The sequence below is a fragment of the Stegostoma tigrinum genome, chromosome 7 (genome assembly GCF_030684315.1).
Source record: "Stegostoma tigrinum isolate sSteTig4 chromosome 7, sSteTig4.hap1, whole genome shotgun sequence".
NCBI classification, from domain to species: Eukaryota; Metazoa; Chordata; class Chondrichthyes; order Orectolobiformes; family Stegostomatidae; genus Stegostoma; species Stegostoma tigrinum.
In genome coordinates this window covers 58,283,515-58,298,586 of record NC_081360.1, presented here as the reverse complement: position 1 = coordinate 58,298,586, position 15,072 = coordinate 58,283,515, and the positions used below count along the sequence as shown (strand labels likewise).

General features: G+C 39.2%; 1 protein-coding gene across 11 annotated transcripts in view; it reads right to left on the bottom strand.

The window, feature by feature from the left end:
* Nucleotides 1-15,072, bottom strand: part of pkp4 (plakophilin 4) — a 191,169-nt gene that overhangs the window by 15,506 nt on the left and 160,591 nt on the right. For all 11 annotated transcript variants that reach the window (XM_048534752.2, XM_048534750.2, XM_048534754.2 and 8 more), the window contains 2 exons: nucleotides 14,088-14,261; nucleotides 9,445-9,595 (listed from right to left, as the gene is read on the bottom strand). In XM_048534752.2, the coding sequence (XP_048390709.2) occupies nucleotides 9,445-9,595; nucleotides 14,088-14,261 (325 nt within the window). The remainder of the gene's footprint in view (nucleotides 1-9,444; nucleotides 9,596-14,087; nucleotides 14,262-15,072) is intronic.

Below are 15,072 nucleotides of genomic sequence, written 5' to 3'. Positions count from 1 at the left end.
ATTTTTGAAGGTCAATTTAAAGTTCAAGTCAACTTCAAGATACTGAAGTCTGAGTGGACACAAATTCAACAACTGGTGAAACAAGTGACCAATTCATAGTTTGATGTTGATGAACAGATATGGAATGCAATTTCACCAAAATCAACTTAACTGAAAGGCTTATAAACCTGATCAACACCTCTATGTTAAATCCTTGAGAAAAGCAATTCTGGACCAACAAAGAATCTACCACAATACACCACTAGAAGGAAGATGCAATTTCAAAGCAACTGTAGCTGATCAGCAACATCTACTAGCTCTTCAATCTACAACAACTCTCGCTAGTGTTAAACAGGTCAGTAAAACATCCAAATCTTGAGATATGGCTTATCACACCTCTGAAGATAATGTCTAGTATTTTGTGAAATGTGTAAGTTATGCTCGACAAGAGGGCATTGGGCTAAAACGTGTATGAAATAAAATTGACCGAACTAACTCACACTGTAACATCAAGCTCCACAGCAACATGTTAAGAACCGTCAACTAAGCAACAATGTCAAAGACACTTCCAAAGTTTCATTAAAAAGGTATCTGCAATGTCAGTTTACAGATTGCATGAACACTCAGGAAAGTTGATGCTTCTACCTCCATCTAAAAGACATGGAGAACTTGCACTAAATGCCAACACTGACAAGTGCAAATTTAACTATCATTCTTTTACACATTTTACAGGAGATGTACTCAGGAAACTGGCAGAATATGATGCAGTCCAAACATAAGGCTGTTTTTTTGGTTCAGTCGTGGAACGTGGGCATTGCTGACTGGCACTTATTTATTGCCTGTCCCTAGTTGCCCTTGAGATGGTGGTAATGAGCTGCCTTCTTGAACCACTGCAGTCCATCTGTGGTAGATTGACCCACAATGCCCTTCAGGAGGGAATTCCAGGATTTTGACCCAGTGACAATGAAGGAACAGCCATATATTTCCAATTCAGGACGGTGAGTGGCTAGGAGAGGAGCTTGCAAGTGGTGGTGTTCCCATGTATCTGCTGTGTGTGTCATTCTAGGTGGAAGAGGTTATGGGTTTGGAAAGTGTCATCTAAGGATCTTCGCTGAATTTCTGTAGTGCATCTTTAGACAGTACACACTGCTGATACTGATTGTCGGTTATGGAGGAAATGGATACTTGAGCATGTAGTGCCATTCAAGTGGGCTGCTTTTCCAGGATGGTGTTAAACTTCTTTGAGTGTTACTGGAGCTGTACCCATCCCCACAAATGGGGAGTGTTCCATCACATTCCTGTCTTATTCCAAATGCTTCAACAGGTCTGATATGCCTTCCCAATGTCAATGTCAACACGGCTCTCAAAGCAAAGATCTAAAAACTCTCACATTGTCAACTTCCACTGGATCTATATATTATCCTGATCCACAAGGTAGCAAATCTGTCAGCTGCAAATATTTCAGATTGCAACATTAAGTTTTTTGATGACCTTACTAACCTATATCTAGAGTGGTTTGATACTAGCAGCAATTTTAAAGGTGGTGCAGTGTTAGATTTGAAAGATGATGCCCTCAACCTCGTAATGGCCCACATCATTCACATTCAAAGTAGTGCAAACTGGATTTGGATTTCACAGTAGAGAAAGTATCACCCAGAAAGTTGAGCATCACACTGTCTGGTGCAACTCCAATACTTGCGTTTTGAAGAAAAGTGGCAGCGTATATGTATATTTAGGCCCAAGGACAACAAATATTGCACGAAAGAGATCCACACAAGATTAGTAACCTAGAAGAGCTTGCTGTCAAATTCTCAGGTGCCAAGCATGCTTCCAACTCAATGCCAAGAACGGATATTGATTCAAACATATCTTGTCAGATATATCATCTAACAACTTTCAGAACAGTCCATAAATCAATATGCATTCCAGCAAAATATAAATCACTTCATCAAGAATCTACCAAGTTATTTCCATCTCACAGTGACATTGCAAACTTAAGAACTAAAGAGGAGTTTGACACAAATCTCCAACAGTCCATGACAGCTGTAATGATGTTATTTGTTTTCAACAGTAGAATCTGTCAAACCTGCAAGAAGCATATTCATTTATTTGGCTCAACCTATATGTCAACCAGTATTAGACCCTATCAAAATCAAAGACGTACAAAAATACCAACACCACAAGACAAAGATAATTTACAAAGCTGCCTTCTGGCTCACCAGGGTGATGCATGAGAGTTCAAGCTCCATTATTCCTGAAAGTTACTCACTGAAGTTAAAGGCTTTATCAAAATACACACAAAATTCCTCAATTTACCTGACTCTCAGATCCAGGTTGCCAGAAAGCAAGGACCAGGTTTCTACACTTAACATAGATCACTATTTATTACAAGTCATTAGACTTTAGTGACAGGTCTCTACGTGAAAACTCAAACACGGGAAGAAAAAGGGTTATGGGCAGAAAGATCATTGGGAACGCAATTCAGTGGTTCCTGCGCAAAGGATGTGTTAAGATGATTCTCATGATTTTACTGCTGGTCAGAACACTCCTATTAATAAACTCAACACACCTGTGTCAACAAGAGTCCAATTTTTGTGCTATGTTTTACATGAGCTGCATTACAGAATAGTGCACAGATCATATCATACTTTATCACCGGTGTTAATCCAAGAAACAACATTAAAGATGTCACACTACTCCCCCTTCCTTCCATGCTGCCTGCCCAATGGAACCACCACCCTGGATTCATTACCACCCCAAATACCAGGATTTACCTCCATAGGACATAGATGATTTTCTTTCGGCTAATTTCTGGACTCCTGGAGACACCAAACACTGAGCTCTGGCACTGGCACTGCTACTGCATGGGGTAATGCAGTTAATGGCCAATCTAATTAGTTGGCAGCACCCAAAGTGGAGTTTCCTCCTGCACAAGAGGCATACGTCCCACTGCAAGACAATTTAGGTTGCCTACAAGTTAATATGGGGTGAGCTAGCTTCTTGCCAATTTTCCTTCCAGAGGGATGGGAAATCCACTTACCTTTCTGCAAAGCATAGCCTGAAATGAACAATATTCTTAATGCCCCTAGTAATGTGGATAATGCCATGTCAAACTTACTTTCTATTGAAGACCACTTTTTAAATATTATATGAATTCATTTCAATGAATTATTACACTTTAATCATAACCCAGTCTCCAAAACATTCTGAGCATAAACAAAAACAAATCTTTTTCCTGAACTTGTTTTGTTCAATCAGAAAAAAAGTTAGAATCACCAAGGAATTAATACCGAATTACTATGGAATTGCTGCAATCATTTTACCAATGAAGCCCAACTGTCGATCATCATAATTTGGCCGAGGTGCACTCACCATTTTCTTGACATCTCTGAATGGTTAGGCAGGATTTTGTTTCCAGTAAATTCAAGAGAAAGCACATTCACTTTTGTCTATTTAAAATGCTTCCCAAGTTTCCTCATTCCTCGAGCAATCTCGGAATCCATATACTGAGTCCCCAATCTTGTTATTACCTTAGAACATACAGAGTAAAGGGGGAGAAACCATTCCTGAACTGTGTCACTTTTTCCTGATGCCTCCCTCAAGGTCCTAATTGTGGCTATGACACACAGGACAGCGTAAGGGGCAAGTTAGAGTAAGGCGAGGTCAGAGTCATACAACACAAAAACAGGCCCTTTAGCCCAAACCATCAATGCTGACAGGACACAGGCATCTCATCATCATTATTTACACCTTGGGTTAAAAGCCGAAGTGCAGTGAAGACTGTAGATGTAAATTCCACAGGTGTGGCATTGAACCCATAAGTGGGTGGCATCCACACATTCTAATGGTCAGAACTGTGCAAGCCTGTGTGTATGAAGCCACATTTTCATGTCTAGATGATTGAAAAGAATGGCCCTAAGGTGTGACTGAATCCAAGCAAGCAGCTCCAGTCTCCCCCAGTCTACAGTCCCCGTGACTTCATCTGTAACCTGTCTATACTCTTCTGTACATGCGCACTAAGGCTGAAAGGATTTTTCAATTCAACTGCAAGAGAATTTTAACCCCTCACCAACAATGGAACAGACTTGGACCAGTGGATGCTAAGCTAGAGACTGCACCAGGCCAAATAGTATGGAGCAGGGAGTAAAAGCTGTTACTGTATTTGAGCTGGAGCTAGGAAAAGGATTTGAGTAACGAAGAGGTTTTTTGATTTACAATGATTTTTCCAGAGGTGTTCCAATGAAGCCCCTGTGTGTTTTGGACAGTGTTGAGGATGATAGCAGATTCATGTTTTTATGTCCTAGGTTGAGGGAGTGGAGCCTGGAGGTTTCCTGGCATCTTGGGTGTCTTTGCCATTCGACCAAGGCCGTTGATCTATCAAACCCTTACGGTAGCCAATGTACAATGGCTATTCCACGTTAAAGGAATCAACCACAGGCATCTTCTACCCATCAAAGTTCATAACATGGAACATTAGGACCCTTATAGGCAACCCCTCCAACAGCAGACTGGAACACTGCATTGTCATTGCCCTGAATTATAGTATAAAGGTAAAGGTAGGGGTGGAGATTAGATAGACCTTAAATTTAGGGTAAAAGTTTGGCACAACATCATGGACCGAAGGGCTTGTACTGTGCTATACTGTTCTATGTTCTATGCCCAGGAGCACAAATTTTTTTACGTTTACATTGCTGCCTTGAGAAAGAAATGATGTGGTGGTTAAATGTTCATCTGCAAAGATACATCAGAAGGAGACTGCTGCCTTCATAGGTTTGCCTTCACTATTAGAACAAATTAATTGGACATTTCAGACTGCCAATGTGGGGTAAACAAACATCTCATGACCCTTTGGCTCACTCTTGACCAGAAACAGTGTGTTACAGTGTTCAATGTGTATGCCCAATGGGAAGTGGAATTCCACATCGATCTCAAACAATCCCTGGCCGGTAACAGGCTAGTGCTTTTTAAAGACTTCAAACCTAGAGTTGGAAAGGGCGTAGACCTGTGGGTAGATGTAATTAGCAGGGAAGTTTATTAGTAACAGTATTCTGCCCTTGACAAAAAGTGTGCTGAATGTGATCTATCATAACCAACACTTGGTTCTGTCAAAGTGAAGTACAAGCCCTTGTGGGAACACCCTCAACTCCAAGCACTGGCTATGGCTTCATGCAAGTGAGGGACTGCAGGGATGCATGTTTGGTGACATCTGTAATTCCACAGAGCTAACCAATCCCTAATACACTGAAAGACATTGGTAAGCCCATCTGAAGGGAGGGCAAGAATTGGACTACATTATTTGAACATCAGATGGAAACCAATAAGTTCACACCTGACCTCCAGCACTCTGGTAGACAACCTACAATTAATGACATGTTGCGCTCCCCACCACATTGAACAGAGGCATCGATGGGTTCAAGTTCATAGTTCTTTGAAAAATGTGTCACAGGTAGATGGGGTGGTTAAGGCGGCATTTAGCATGCTTGCCTTCATTGCTCAGATCATTGAGTATAGGAGTTGGGACATTATGTTGAGGCTGTACAGGATGTTGACGAGGCCACCTTTGGGATACTGTGTAGAGTTCTGGTTGCCATACTATAGGAAGGAAAGTATCAAGTTGGAGGGGGTGCAGAAAAGATTTATAAACACGTTGTTGGGATTGGAGAGGTTGAGTTATAAGGAGAGGCTGTAGGCTGGGACATTTTTCCCTGGAGCATAAAGAGGTTGAGGGGTTTATAAAATCATGAAGGGCATTGATAAGGGAATAGCAATGCTCTTTTTCTTAGGGTAGGGGAGTTCAAAATTAGACAGCATATTTTTAAAGTGAGAGGAGAATGCTTCAAAGGGGACCGGAGGGGCAACTTTTTCCACACAGAGGATGATTTGTACGTGAAATGAACTGCCAGAAGTGGGAAATGCAGGCACTATTACAACATTTAAGAGACATTTGAACAGGCAGTTGAATAGAAAAGGTTCAGAGCGAGATGTGCCAAATGCAGACAATGGGACTAGTTTGGCAAACTTGGTCAGCATTGAGTTGGACCAAAAGGTCTGTTTCCATGCTGTATGACACTGACTATTATAGCAGAAGGGACTACAGCCTAATTCATTCTGTCATCAACATCAATGTTGCCCCAAGGTGGCAACAGCAAGAATTTGCAGGAAAACAATACCGAGGGACACAAAGACTTTGATAAGAGTGCCCTACTCAGCTAGCAACTCACTGCTAGCCTGACCACTCCTAGTGAACTAGAGTACCCAAAATTCCCAGTCTGCTAAGCCTGGTCTGACAATCTTCATAATCAACAGGTGCAAAGAGATGATCAGTCACTCAACAAGGAAACACTGAGACTGGTTCAATAAGTATGATGATAAGTCGCAGGAGCTGATAAGCTATTTGTGCATGACATATCTGAACCTGAGACAGTGACCTGTCCTGAGAAGTGAAAAGCAACTGAAGTGACAGATCCAGCAAAACAACCCATGACCTAGTCAACAGAAGGTGGGTGGAGAAAATGCTGAAAATTCAGTTAGCCAATAATCATGATGTATGTGATTTCTTTAGCATAGTTAAGATTATCTGTAATTTACATACCCAAGACCCTATTTCACTGCTGGTCAAATGGAGGAGAGGTGCTTATCAAGGACAGAGGTGCAGTCAATGCCTACTTGATTGAGCACTCTAAAGAGCTCCAAATAGAGACTTAGTCTTCAATGCAAGCAGGCTCAGTTCCAACCTACAGCATGCTATCCATCAATATCTCAACACAAACTTGTGCAATAAAAAAAGCCATGCAACAGCTCAAGAACAACATGGCATCTGGAGCCGATGTAATCCTTGTTGAAGCAGTATTAGTGTCATTATATTCTCTTAATTCCCTCACCTGGAAGGAGAAAAGTATGCCAGGAGATCTCCCAGCTGTTGAAATCATCACCATCTTCAAGCTTGGAGACAGACTTGACTGTGGTCATGAGAGAAGAAAATTCACTATGTTGGCCACAGAGAAAGCTGGTGCAAGAACCTCAATTGCTTTCTCCCAGCGGCTGTAATGCTCATTTCAGAGTGTAGTGTGATTTCTGCCCTCAAAACGAGCACGACAGACAAGGATCTTCACCACACAAGAAATGCAGGGAACAGCATCAACCGATATACATGGCCTTCTTTGACTCCGTCAAGGAAAGGCCTTGACACTAAACTGTATGCAATTATTCCTTCCCATTTTGACTGTCCCCTAAGGATCATGCATCATCTGCCCATGATGATATGCAAGCCATGATCCCAAACAATGGATCCACCACATACCCATTTCAGGTTACCAAACTGGCACATTTGGAGAAAAAGCCTTACAATGAACACTTGTAAAACAAAGTACCTCTGCCAACCAGCCCCACCCTCCAGCATTCAATATCAATGAGGTGGTCTTGGACAACATGGACCACGTTCCTTATCTTGGAGCTAACTATCAAACATGAACTTTGACAAGTGCATTTCAGTCACATCAATGATGTTCAACACTGTCTTTAGTTTGCCACGGCAGACTTCATTTGCCTGTGGAGGTGTCTGTTTGATGATCAGCACTTCAAACCTAGCACCAAGTTCATGTTCTACAGCACAATTATAATGGCACAAAAATGTTGAAACATCTGGCACCACAATACGTGAAAGAACAGCACCAATGCTGTTCCACAAGATTTGGCAAATCTAGTAGCAGGATAGGGACACCAATGTCATTATTTTTGCTTGGGCCAAAATTCCCAACACTAAAGCACTCACCATAATTATCAATTTTTCTGGTCTGACACACTCCCTGGACTATTACAGCCTATATTGGACAGAAAGCACCCAGAAAGGATCTGTAAACCTGGAGTCTCTTTGCTCATGGCAAGCTGAAGTCGTGTTGACAAAGAATGGGCAACACTAGCATCTTACCCTCAACGCTCAAACCACGGTCTGTCCCACTTGTGGCACAGATTGTAGATCGTGCCAGAGATAATGGGAACTGCAGATGCTGGAGATTCCACGATAATAAAATGTGAGGCTGGATGAACACAGCAGGCCAAGCAGCATCCCAGGAGCACAAAAGCTGACGTTTCGGGCCTAGACCCTTCATCAGAGGGCTCTCTGATGAAGGGTCTAGGCCCGAAACGTCAGCTTTTGTGCTCCTGGGAAGCTGCTTGGCCTGCTGTGTTCATCCAGCCTCACATTTTATTATCTTGTACATCGTGCATTGGGTTCTTCAGTCACATGGGAACTCTTTTAGATTGATCACGTGGAACTGCCTAAGAATGCACTTCCATAAGGTAAAGTGAGAACGAATGGCATAGCAGCTGCAAATTCCTAGGTTAGGCATTATTAATATACTCTTTTTAACTTAGCCTGAGAATTATGAAGCATGGTACCTGCTAAAATTAACCAAGTTTCTGGTAAAGGGGAGCTTGGAGATTTTGAATACTGGAAAACTCTTTAAAGCATTTCCTTTTTCGCTGTCATCAACACAAGTTCAGATTTTAATACCAACCATCACACAACCAGGGATTCCCTGTGTGTATACACTGTAAACTGTTAGCATTGAGGATGATCATCAAATGAGGCAGGGGAGATAAAAACACAAATACTGACTTATCAGGTTAGGCAGCATACATGGAGGAAAAAGAGGTTAATAATTCAGGCCAATGACCTTTTATGAGAATATAACTGTTATAAATGTGAAGTCATTCACAACGGACCCAAGGAGGATAGAGCTGAAAAACTAAGAATAGTGCAGGTTAAATTACATAGATCATGACACAGTAATGATCTGGAGCAGAAAATAATCAAGGTAGCTAATGAAATGCCAGTCTTGATGTCTAAAAAGGTGGAATAGTGTAGAAATCATGCTTCAGCTACTCAAAGTTCTGGTTAATCCATATTTGGAGTATGGATAAATAAACAGCTACAGTCTCCTCGACAAAACCGACTGACCTATAATGTAGTTCTAGTAGTTTTATTTTTAACCAAGAATTTAATGTTCATTTGATGAACAAACTAAGTACACCGGAGACGGAAAAAACCTATATCCCAAAATTTATTTTTATTATTCAGCTGCTTCACAGCTGTTTATTTACTGTCATCAGATATCTAATTCAATATTTGCCTTCGACAGGCTACCAGTGAGTTGAACAAGAAATAGCAGTGTTCTTTGGTTAATCAGATTGAAAACCCAGTCTACAGCAGAAAGTCCAAATTAGATTTATTTCTCTTTCTGTACATGATTTAGAGAGAGACAGGACAATGAAGGAGAAACGTGAGAATAAAAGTGAAAACAAAAAGCTTTTATTTAAGAAGAAATTGAACACCAAACTCTGAAAACTTACCCAATTTAGACTAATCTTAATAGTGTGTAGTAACAGCTTCATGATTATGCTATAATACAAAAATCTGGAACGGAGCTTTTCGGACTTGTGAAATATTGTTTAATTTTCACTTACCTATTAGTTCTTTGTTTCGAACATCAAGGGCCATGTTCCTCAATGCAGTAGCAACAGAGCAAACAACCCGATCATTGTCCATTCTCAGAAGTTCCACAAGAATCGGAAGGCCTTTCTCTTTTCTGACTGCAGCTCGTATGTATGCTGCCCACTGACATCAGGGCAAGAAAAAAGTTAAATTGAGTCAGAACTTGAAAATTTTGAACTGAAGCACTACACCTCTAAACATGTCTCTCCTCAAAATTCCACAGCCACTTTAAAATACAGTGTATGTAAGATGTCAGAAATGCTTTTAATGATTATCTAACATTTTCCTGCTTTTCATTCAGTTTTCCAAAAGATTAAAAACCAGTTATTGTGCATTATTGCATCCTGCATCTCCCTCACGTACTTTGCAATATTGGGATTAACAGAACAGTTTCATGTGAAGGTGTGACTAATGATTATCTAGATTTGCTGTTTAGAAGTATCACAATTATAGCATGTTATACTTTGAAACCGAACAGGCATAATGGAGCAATGATCAGTCAGCATCCACAATGTCAGAAGGCATGGAAATTAAATGAAAAGCAGTACCTTCCATTGTTAATGTCTAAAAGAGCTGGTGAATTCACTGATCGAAACAATAAATTGCAGCTGTAAGACTACATGCAGGTTCCTTCCCCTTTATTTGTTTCCATCACTTCATGTCCTACCCAAAGAGCAATGATCATGGGTTGAAATGAAGTTTGAGCCCCTGTGAAGGATGTTGAATTGCATTTCTCAATTTTGACACTTGCTTTTTAATTTTTCCCATCTCATGGAGTTTTATTTGGATTCAAATGTCTACTCCTCTTACTAAAATGCTTCCTACACCTACACAAGTCTTGAAACCAGATTGCTAAATATGCAATTGCCTCACTAAGAAATTCAAGTGTTGTTAGAATTTTACTATTCACATGTTGTCAGAAATATTACATAATCACTTAAGACGTGTCTAACAGTTAAAAATCTTTGTATCTAGTACAGGTTCTCATTTTATTTCTGACAGACCTTGACATGGCAATAAAGTTTTACATTTATGTAATGTTGCTAGCATAGGCTATGATCAAAATAAATATTTTCCATTTTTCTGACACATCACAAGCACTTCTTCAGTCCTCTCACCATAAGCTCATTCATTATTCTGTCAAAAAACAAAGTTAAATAATTTAATTTTAGCAATGCAATTTATTATTTCACAAACTTTACACAAATGTAACACAATTTACTGACACTAACTTAATAACACCTCAGTGAAGACTGCCTAAAGATGCATGTTCCACCAAGAGTTCAACAAACGTTTGAGTTAATTCCAGTGTTTTGGAACTAAGATACAATAAAGGCACACTGGCAACTTCAGCGAATATCCAAGTGAAAGACTAGGAGACTGCTTGTTCGATCCAGTTAGTACTGAGTTAATTTAACTCGAGTGGATCTCAAGTATCAAAAATATACAGGATGAGGAAGCTATTTGACCCACTGCGTCTGCACTGTTCTTTTAAAAAAAAAGAGCTTTCAACTTCTATTCAGTTCTTCACTTTTCTCCATACTCTTCCGAATGTTTAAATTTGAAATATTCATCCAATTTCCTTCCAAATATGACAAATCTTATTTCTATTAGTGTTGCTAGTAAAGCATTCTAAGTCCTAATAATCTTCTGCATAGAAGAAAAATTCTCCTAACCTTTCCCTTCATTCATTCTTCTGGTGTCAAGCTCCCTGCTCCCTCAGTATGCATTGTTTCCATATAACGTGTGCCTCTCCCAGCTGCAGCCTTTCCTGAAGCCTAGATGCACTATATAGGTGGAATATACAGAATTTAATGTATAACAGCTAGATTGAATAGCCATAATATGTAATACAAACAAGGATTGCTTTGTTGAGACTAAGACACATTTAATTTTATTAAATCCTGACTGAGACGGTGGGATCTGTATGAGACTAAGTACCATTTCCATGGTACATGCAAGGCTTTATCTTTATTCTTGTCGAACTATTGGGATGGACCCACAGATGACTGGAGGACACAAACTAAGAAGGTAAAAATAGACTACCTTCCAATAATCCCCTTCGTAATGAAAAAGAACAAATAACATGGAAAAGATTGCCAACTATGTGATCTGAAATCTGCTTTAAATCAGTAAACAACTTACTCAAATATTTACGTAAATCTGAGCTGTATGAAATACTGAACAGGGAAGGGGAAGGGAAAATCAAAAATGAAGCTACAAGGTAGTCACTCTGTTATATCTGTGCAAACCTTACACTGCTAGTTTCAAATGATGTTGACAGAAATCTGGAGACTGAAGTCTGTACCCTACTGTTCAGGAATGAAAGAACATTTCAACAATTTCTATTTTAAGGTTTAAAGTCATTAATTTCACACAGTGGCAAAATTAGGGTACTACAAGGCAATCATTTAATGGATTTGATTTTGCATTGTCAGAGCGTTGTGTATTCAAAAATTGCAATTATTGGACATAGGAAGATTCCAGCGTGCACACAAACTGTAGTGTGGTAATCACAAAGTTGTAATGAAGCGCAACTCCACACTGAAAGTTTTGTAACTTCACTCAGATTAAGACACCAGCTTTTATTTAGGCTAACTGCCCTCATTCTAAATTTTACATTCGCATTATCAGGTACATGGAGCTCCTTCATAACTTAAAAGCAGTTTACAAGGAGGACCTCTCATTTTAAAGTTAAAATGGATTGACTAAATAACTAGTGACATAAAACTTTACAAAAATCTGATAAATTTGTTAAAAACTAACTACAATGACATTTTAAGCATGCTGCATCAGACTTTTAAATTATTACTTTGAAGGTGGTTTATCACCTAAGTGTTTGCATTTTTAAATTTGTAAGATTAATTATTTAATGCATATTCTCCTCCAGCTAATGCAGCAGCCATTTTTTTGTAAGCACACTCGTAACTGCCTGTCTTTTTAACTTGAGCTAGCTTGTGCTGGTGGGCCTTTCTGTAACCTTCACCAATGAGAGAATGCTGCCTCAGGTGAAATTCTTGTTCCCTGGAACATAGCAGAGTCACACAGAGTTTTATTTGATTTCAATGACGTATGCTACCATTACTGCAAAATTTGGATCATTTATGCTTTGTAATGGACAAGAGGTGATCCATAACCACGTATTTATAAACTGATCAAGCTACAATGTCTTTCAACATAAAAACAGTTAGAATAATGAAACTTGTGTTTTGGAAGGCTGTACTTTCTGCAAAGCTTGGGAAATGGAGTGTCACATCAACCCTTGTTAAATTTAGTTTAGCCAAAACAGCTGCAACACTCCCTCTGCTAACATTAAAAAAATGAGTGGGCAAATTGAAAAGGCTGTAAAATGTGTGGAATTTTAGGTTCTATGGAATGAAGAGATAACAGTTATGTTAAGTCTGTACAATTCAGTGGCTAAGTTACCATAACAACATTGTTTAGCTTTATAGTACTTTAAAAGGAATATCAAGAATATCAAGAAGTCACAGAGGTGATGGCCCGAAGTGACAGAATAGGGGGAGGTAACATTTTAGTTATGAGCAATTAGAATTTGTTATTACAATGAGGTGTATGTTAAAGCAATTTTGATAACAAATTTGGAGAAAATATTTCTATTGAATGGCGAACTTTTAACTAGATTAACAAATTTAAGATCACCAAAAGACTGAAAGGAGTTTTCTTTTATACAGAGCTTGGAATATTCTACTAGAAATGTGCTGACAGCAGAATCTGCAATTACTTAATGGATGATAGAATCCCTACAGTGTGGTAACAGGCCCTTCGGCCCAACAAGTTTACACTGACTCTCAGAACATCCCACCTGGACCTATCCTCTTATAACCCACATATCTACACATCCCTGAACACTATGGACAATTTAGCATGACCAATCTACCTTATCTGCACATTTGTGGAATGTGGGAGGAAACCAGAGCACCTGGAAAAACCCATGCAGACATGGGGGAGAATGTGCAAACTCCACACAGACAGACAGTCGCTCACGGGTGGAATCAAACCTGGGTTTGTGCTGCTGCAAGGCAGCAGTGCTAGCCAATGAGCCACTGTGCCCCTTCTTGAAACATCAGGCAGAATGTAAAACACAGCACTGTCCATCTGGCAACCAATTCATGGCCGTGTTTATATATCATGCAAATTCCAGATTTTTGGGAGGGGGAGGGGAGAAAGAGGGTATATAGTGAAAGGGACAGGTTGGAAATGATTGCAACAGTGAGCTTGTTTTCCAAAGAACTGACACAGCATGATGGACCAAGGGATTGTCTTTGTAATGTAAAATTCTACAATCCTATTGTTAGTTGCAACACTGTAATGGACAAGAACAAACATTTTTGTAACTTCTTTCCATTTGCTGAAAACTACCTGTTTAAGAAAAATGGAAAGACATATTTTTGTATGCTGGACCTGAGTGCAAGGGAGTATCAGGCTGTATTTCAATCTATAAACACTGATTTACAATCACTAGATACCACAATGGTATGGCCCAGAGAGAAAAGGTATTGCAATTTGTAAAAAGGATATTGCTTACTCTGAGCATAAAATGCATAAATTGTTATTTGCAAATACTTATACATTACATATATAATATTGGACATACCTTCCAGTTTCCTGCTGATAAATTCTGTAGAGATCCAGCGGATCCTTCCAATGTGGCTGGGTTTGAACTTTCAGCAAGGAGAGTGAGATATGGTTTCACTATTGACGGATGCCACAACATTTCAACTCCTTTTGGGGATTTAGAAAATCCGGGTATTGGACCTACTCCATCCCACTGTAAATAAAATATATATTCTTTAAAAAGTTGCAAAATCCCTATAATTGCTTTCTAATGCACCGGTGAAAGTTGACAATTCAGTTATCTAACATTATGTTACTTGGTTGTGACATTATTTACTTAATTTAATTCAAGCTATTGCAAAATGCCTTTTCTTTAAATAATATTTAACTAGGGTCAGGTGATTTCACTCTGCATGACTGCAAGTCCCTGCCTGAAATTCTTTTACTGGTTTCAAGTGCCATTTAGAGAGAACAGCTGATATTTCTCTACTGTTCGTATACCGACTGGAATTAGACCCTACCATATTTATTACGAAAGCTCATGACTGCCGGTTTGAGGCATCCCCAACACCACTGAAACACTAAAGGAAGTGTGCGACAAGAAATAAGAGGCAAGTATTCTTACTTAACTAATATCTTCAAATCTTTCTCATAACCATTTGGATTTAAAATTGGGCCACAAAAATGGCCTAGATTCATAATCTTAGTTTTCTGAATATGGATACCAGGTGAACATTCTTCCAACCAAAATGAAACTCTTAGAAATGGCTAACTTCAGAATGAATATCATAAATCTGTAAATATCAAGCAGCTTTCTTAATACCTTGAAGTAAATTCTAACCATAATAAATTTGAGACTACTTTTGGCTCAGTTCAGGACTATGTATTGATGTTTAAATTATTTAATCTAATCTGAATTAACACTAAACATGTGACATATTCACCAGAGAAGATAACATGTGATTATTGAGAAGGAAGGCTTCCGAAATGTAGATTTTCAAATGAACACTTCAGTCATGCACTAC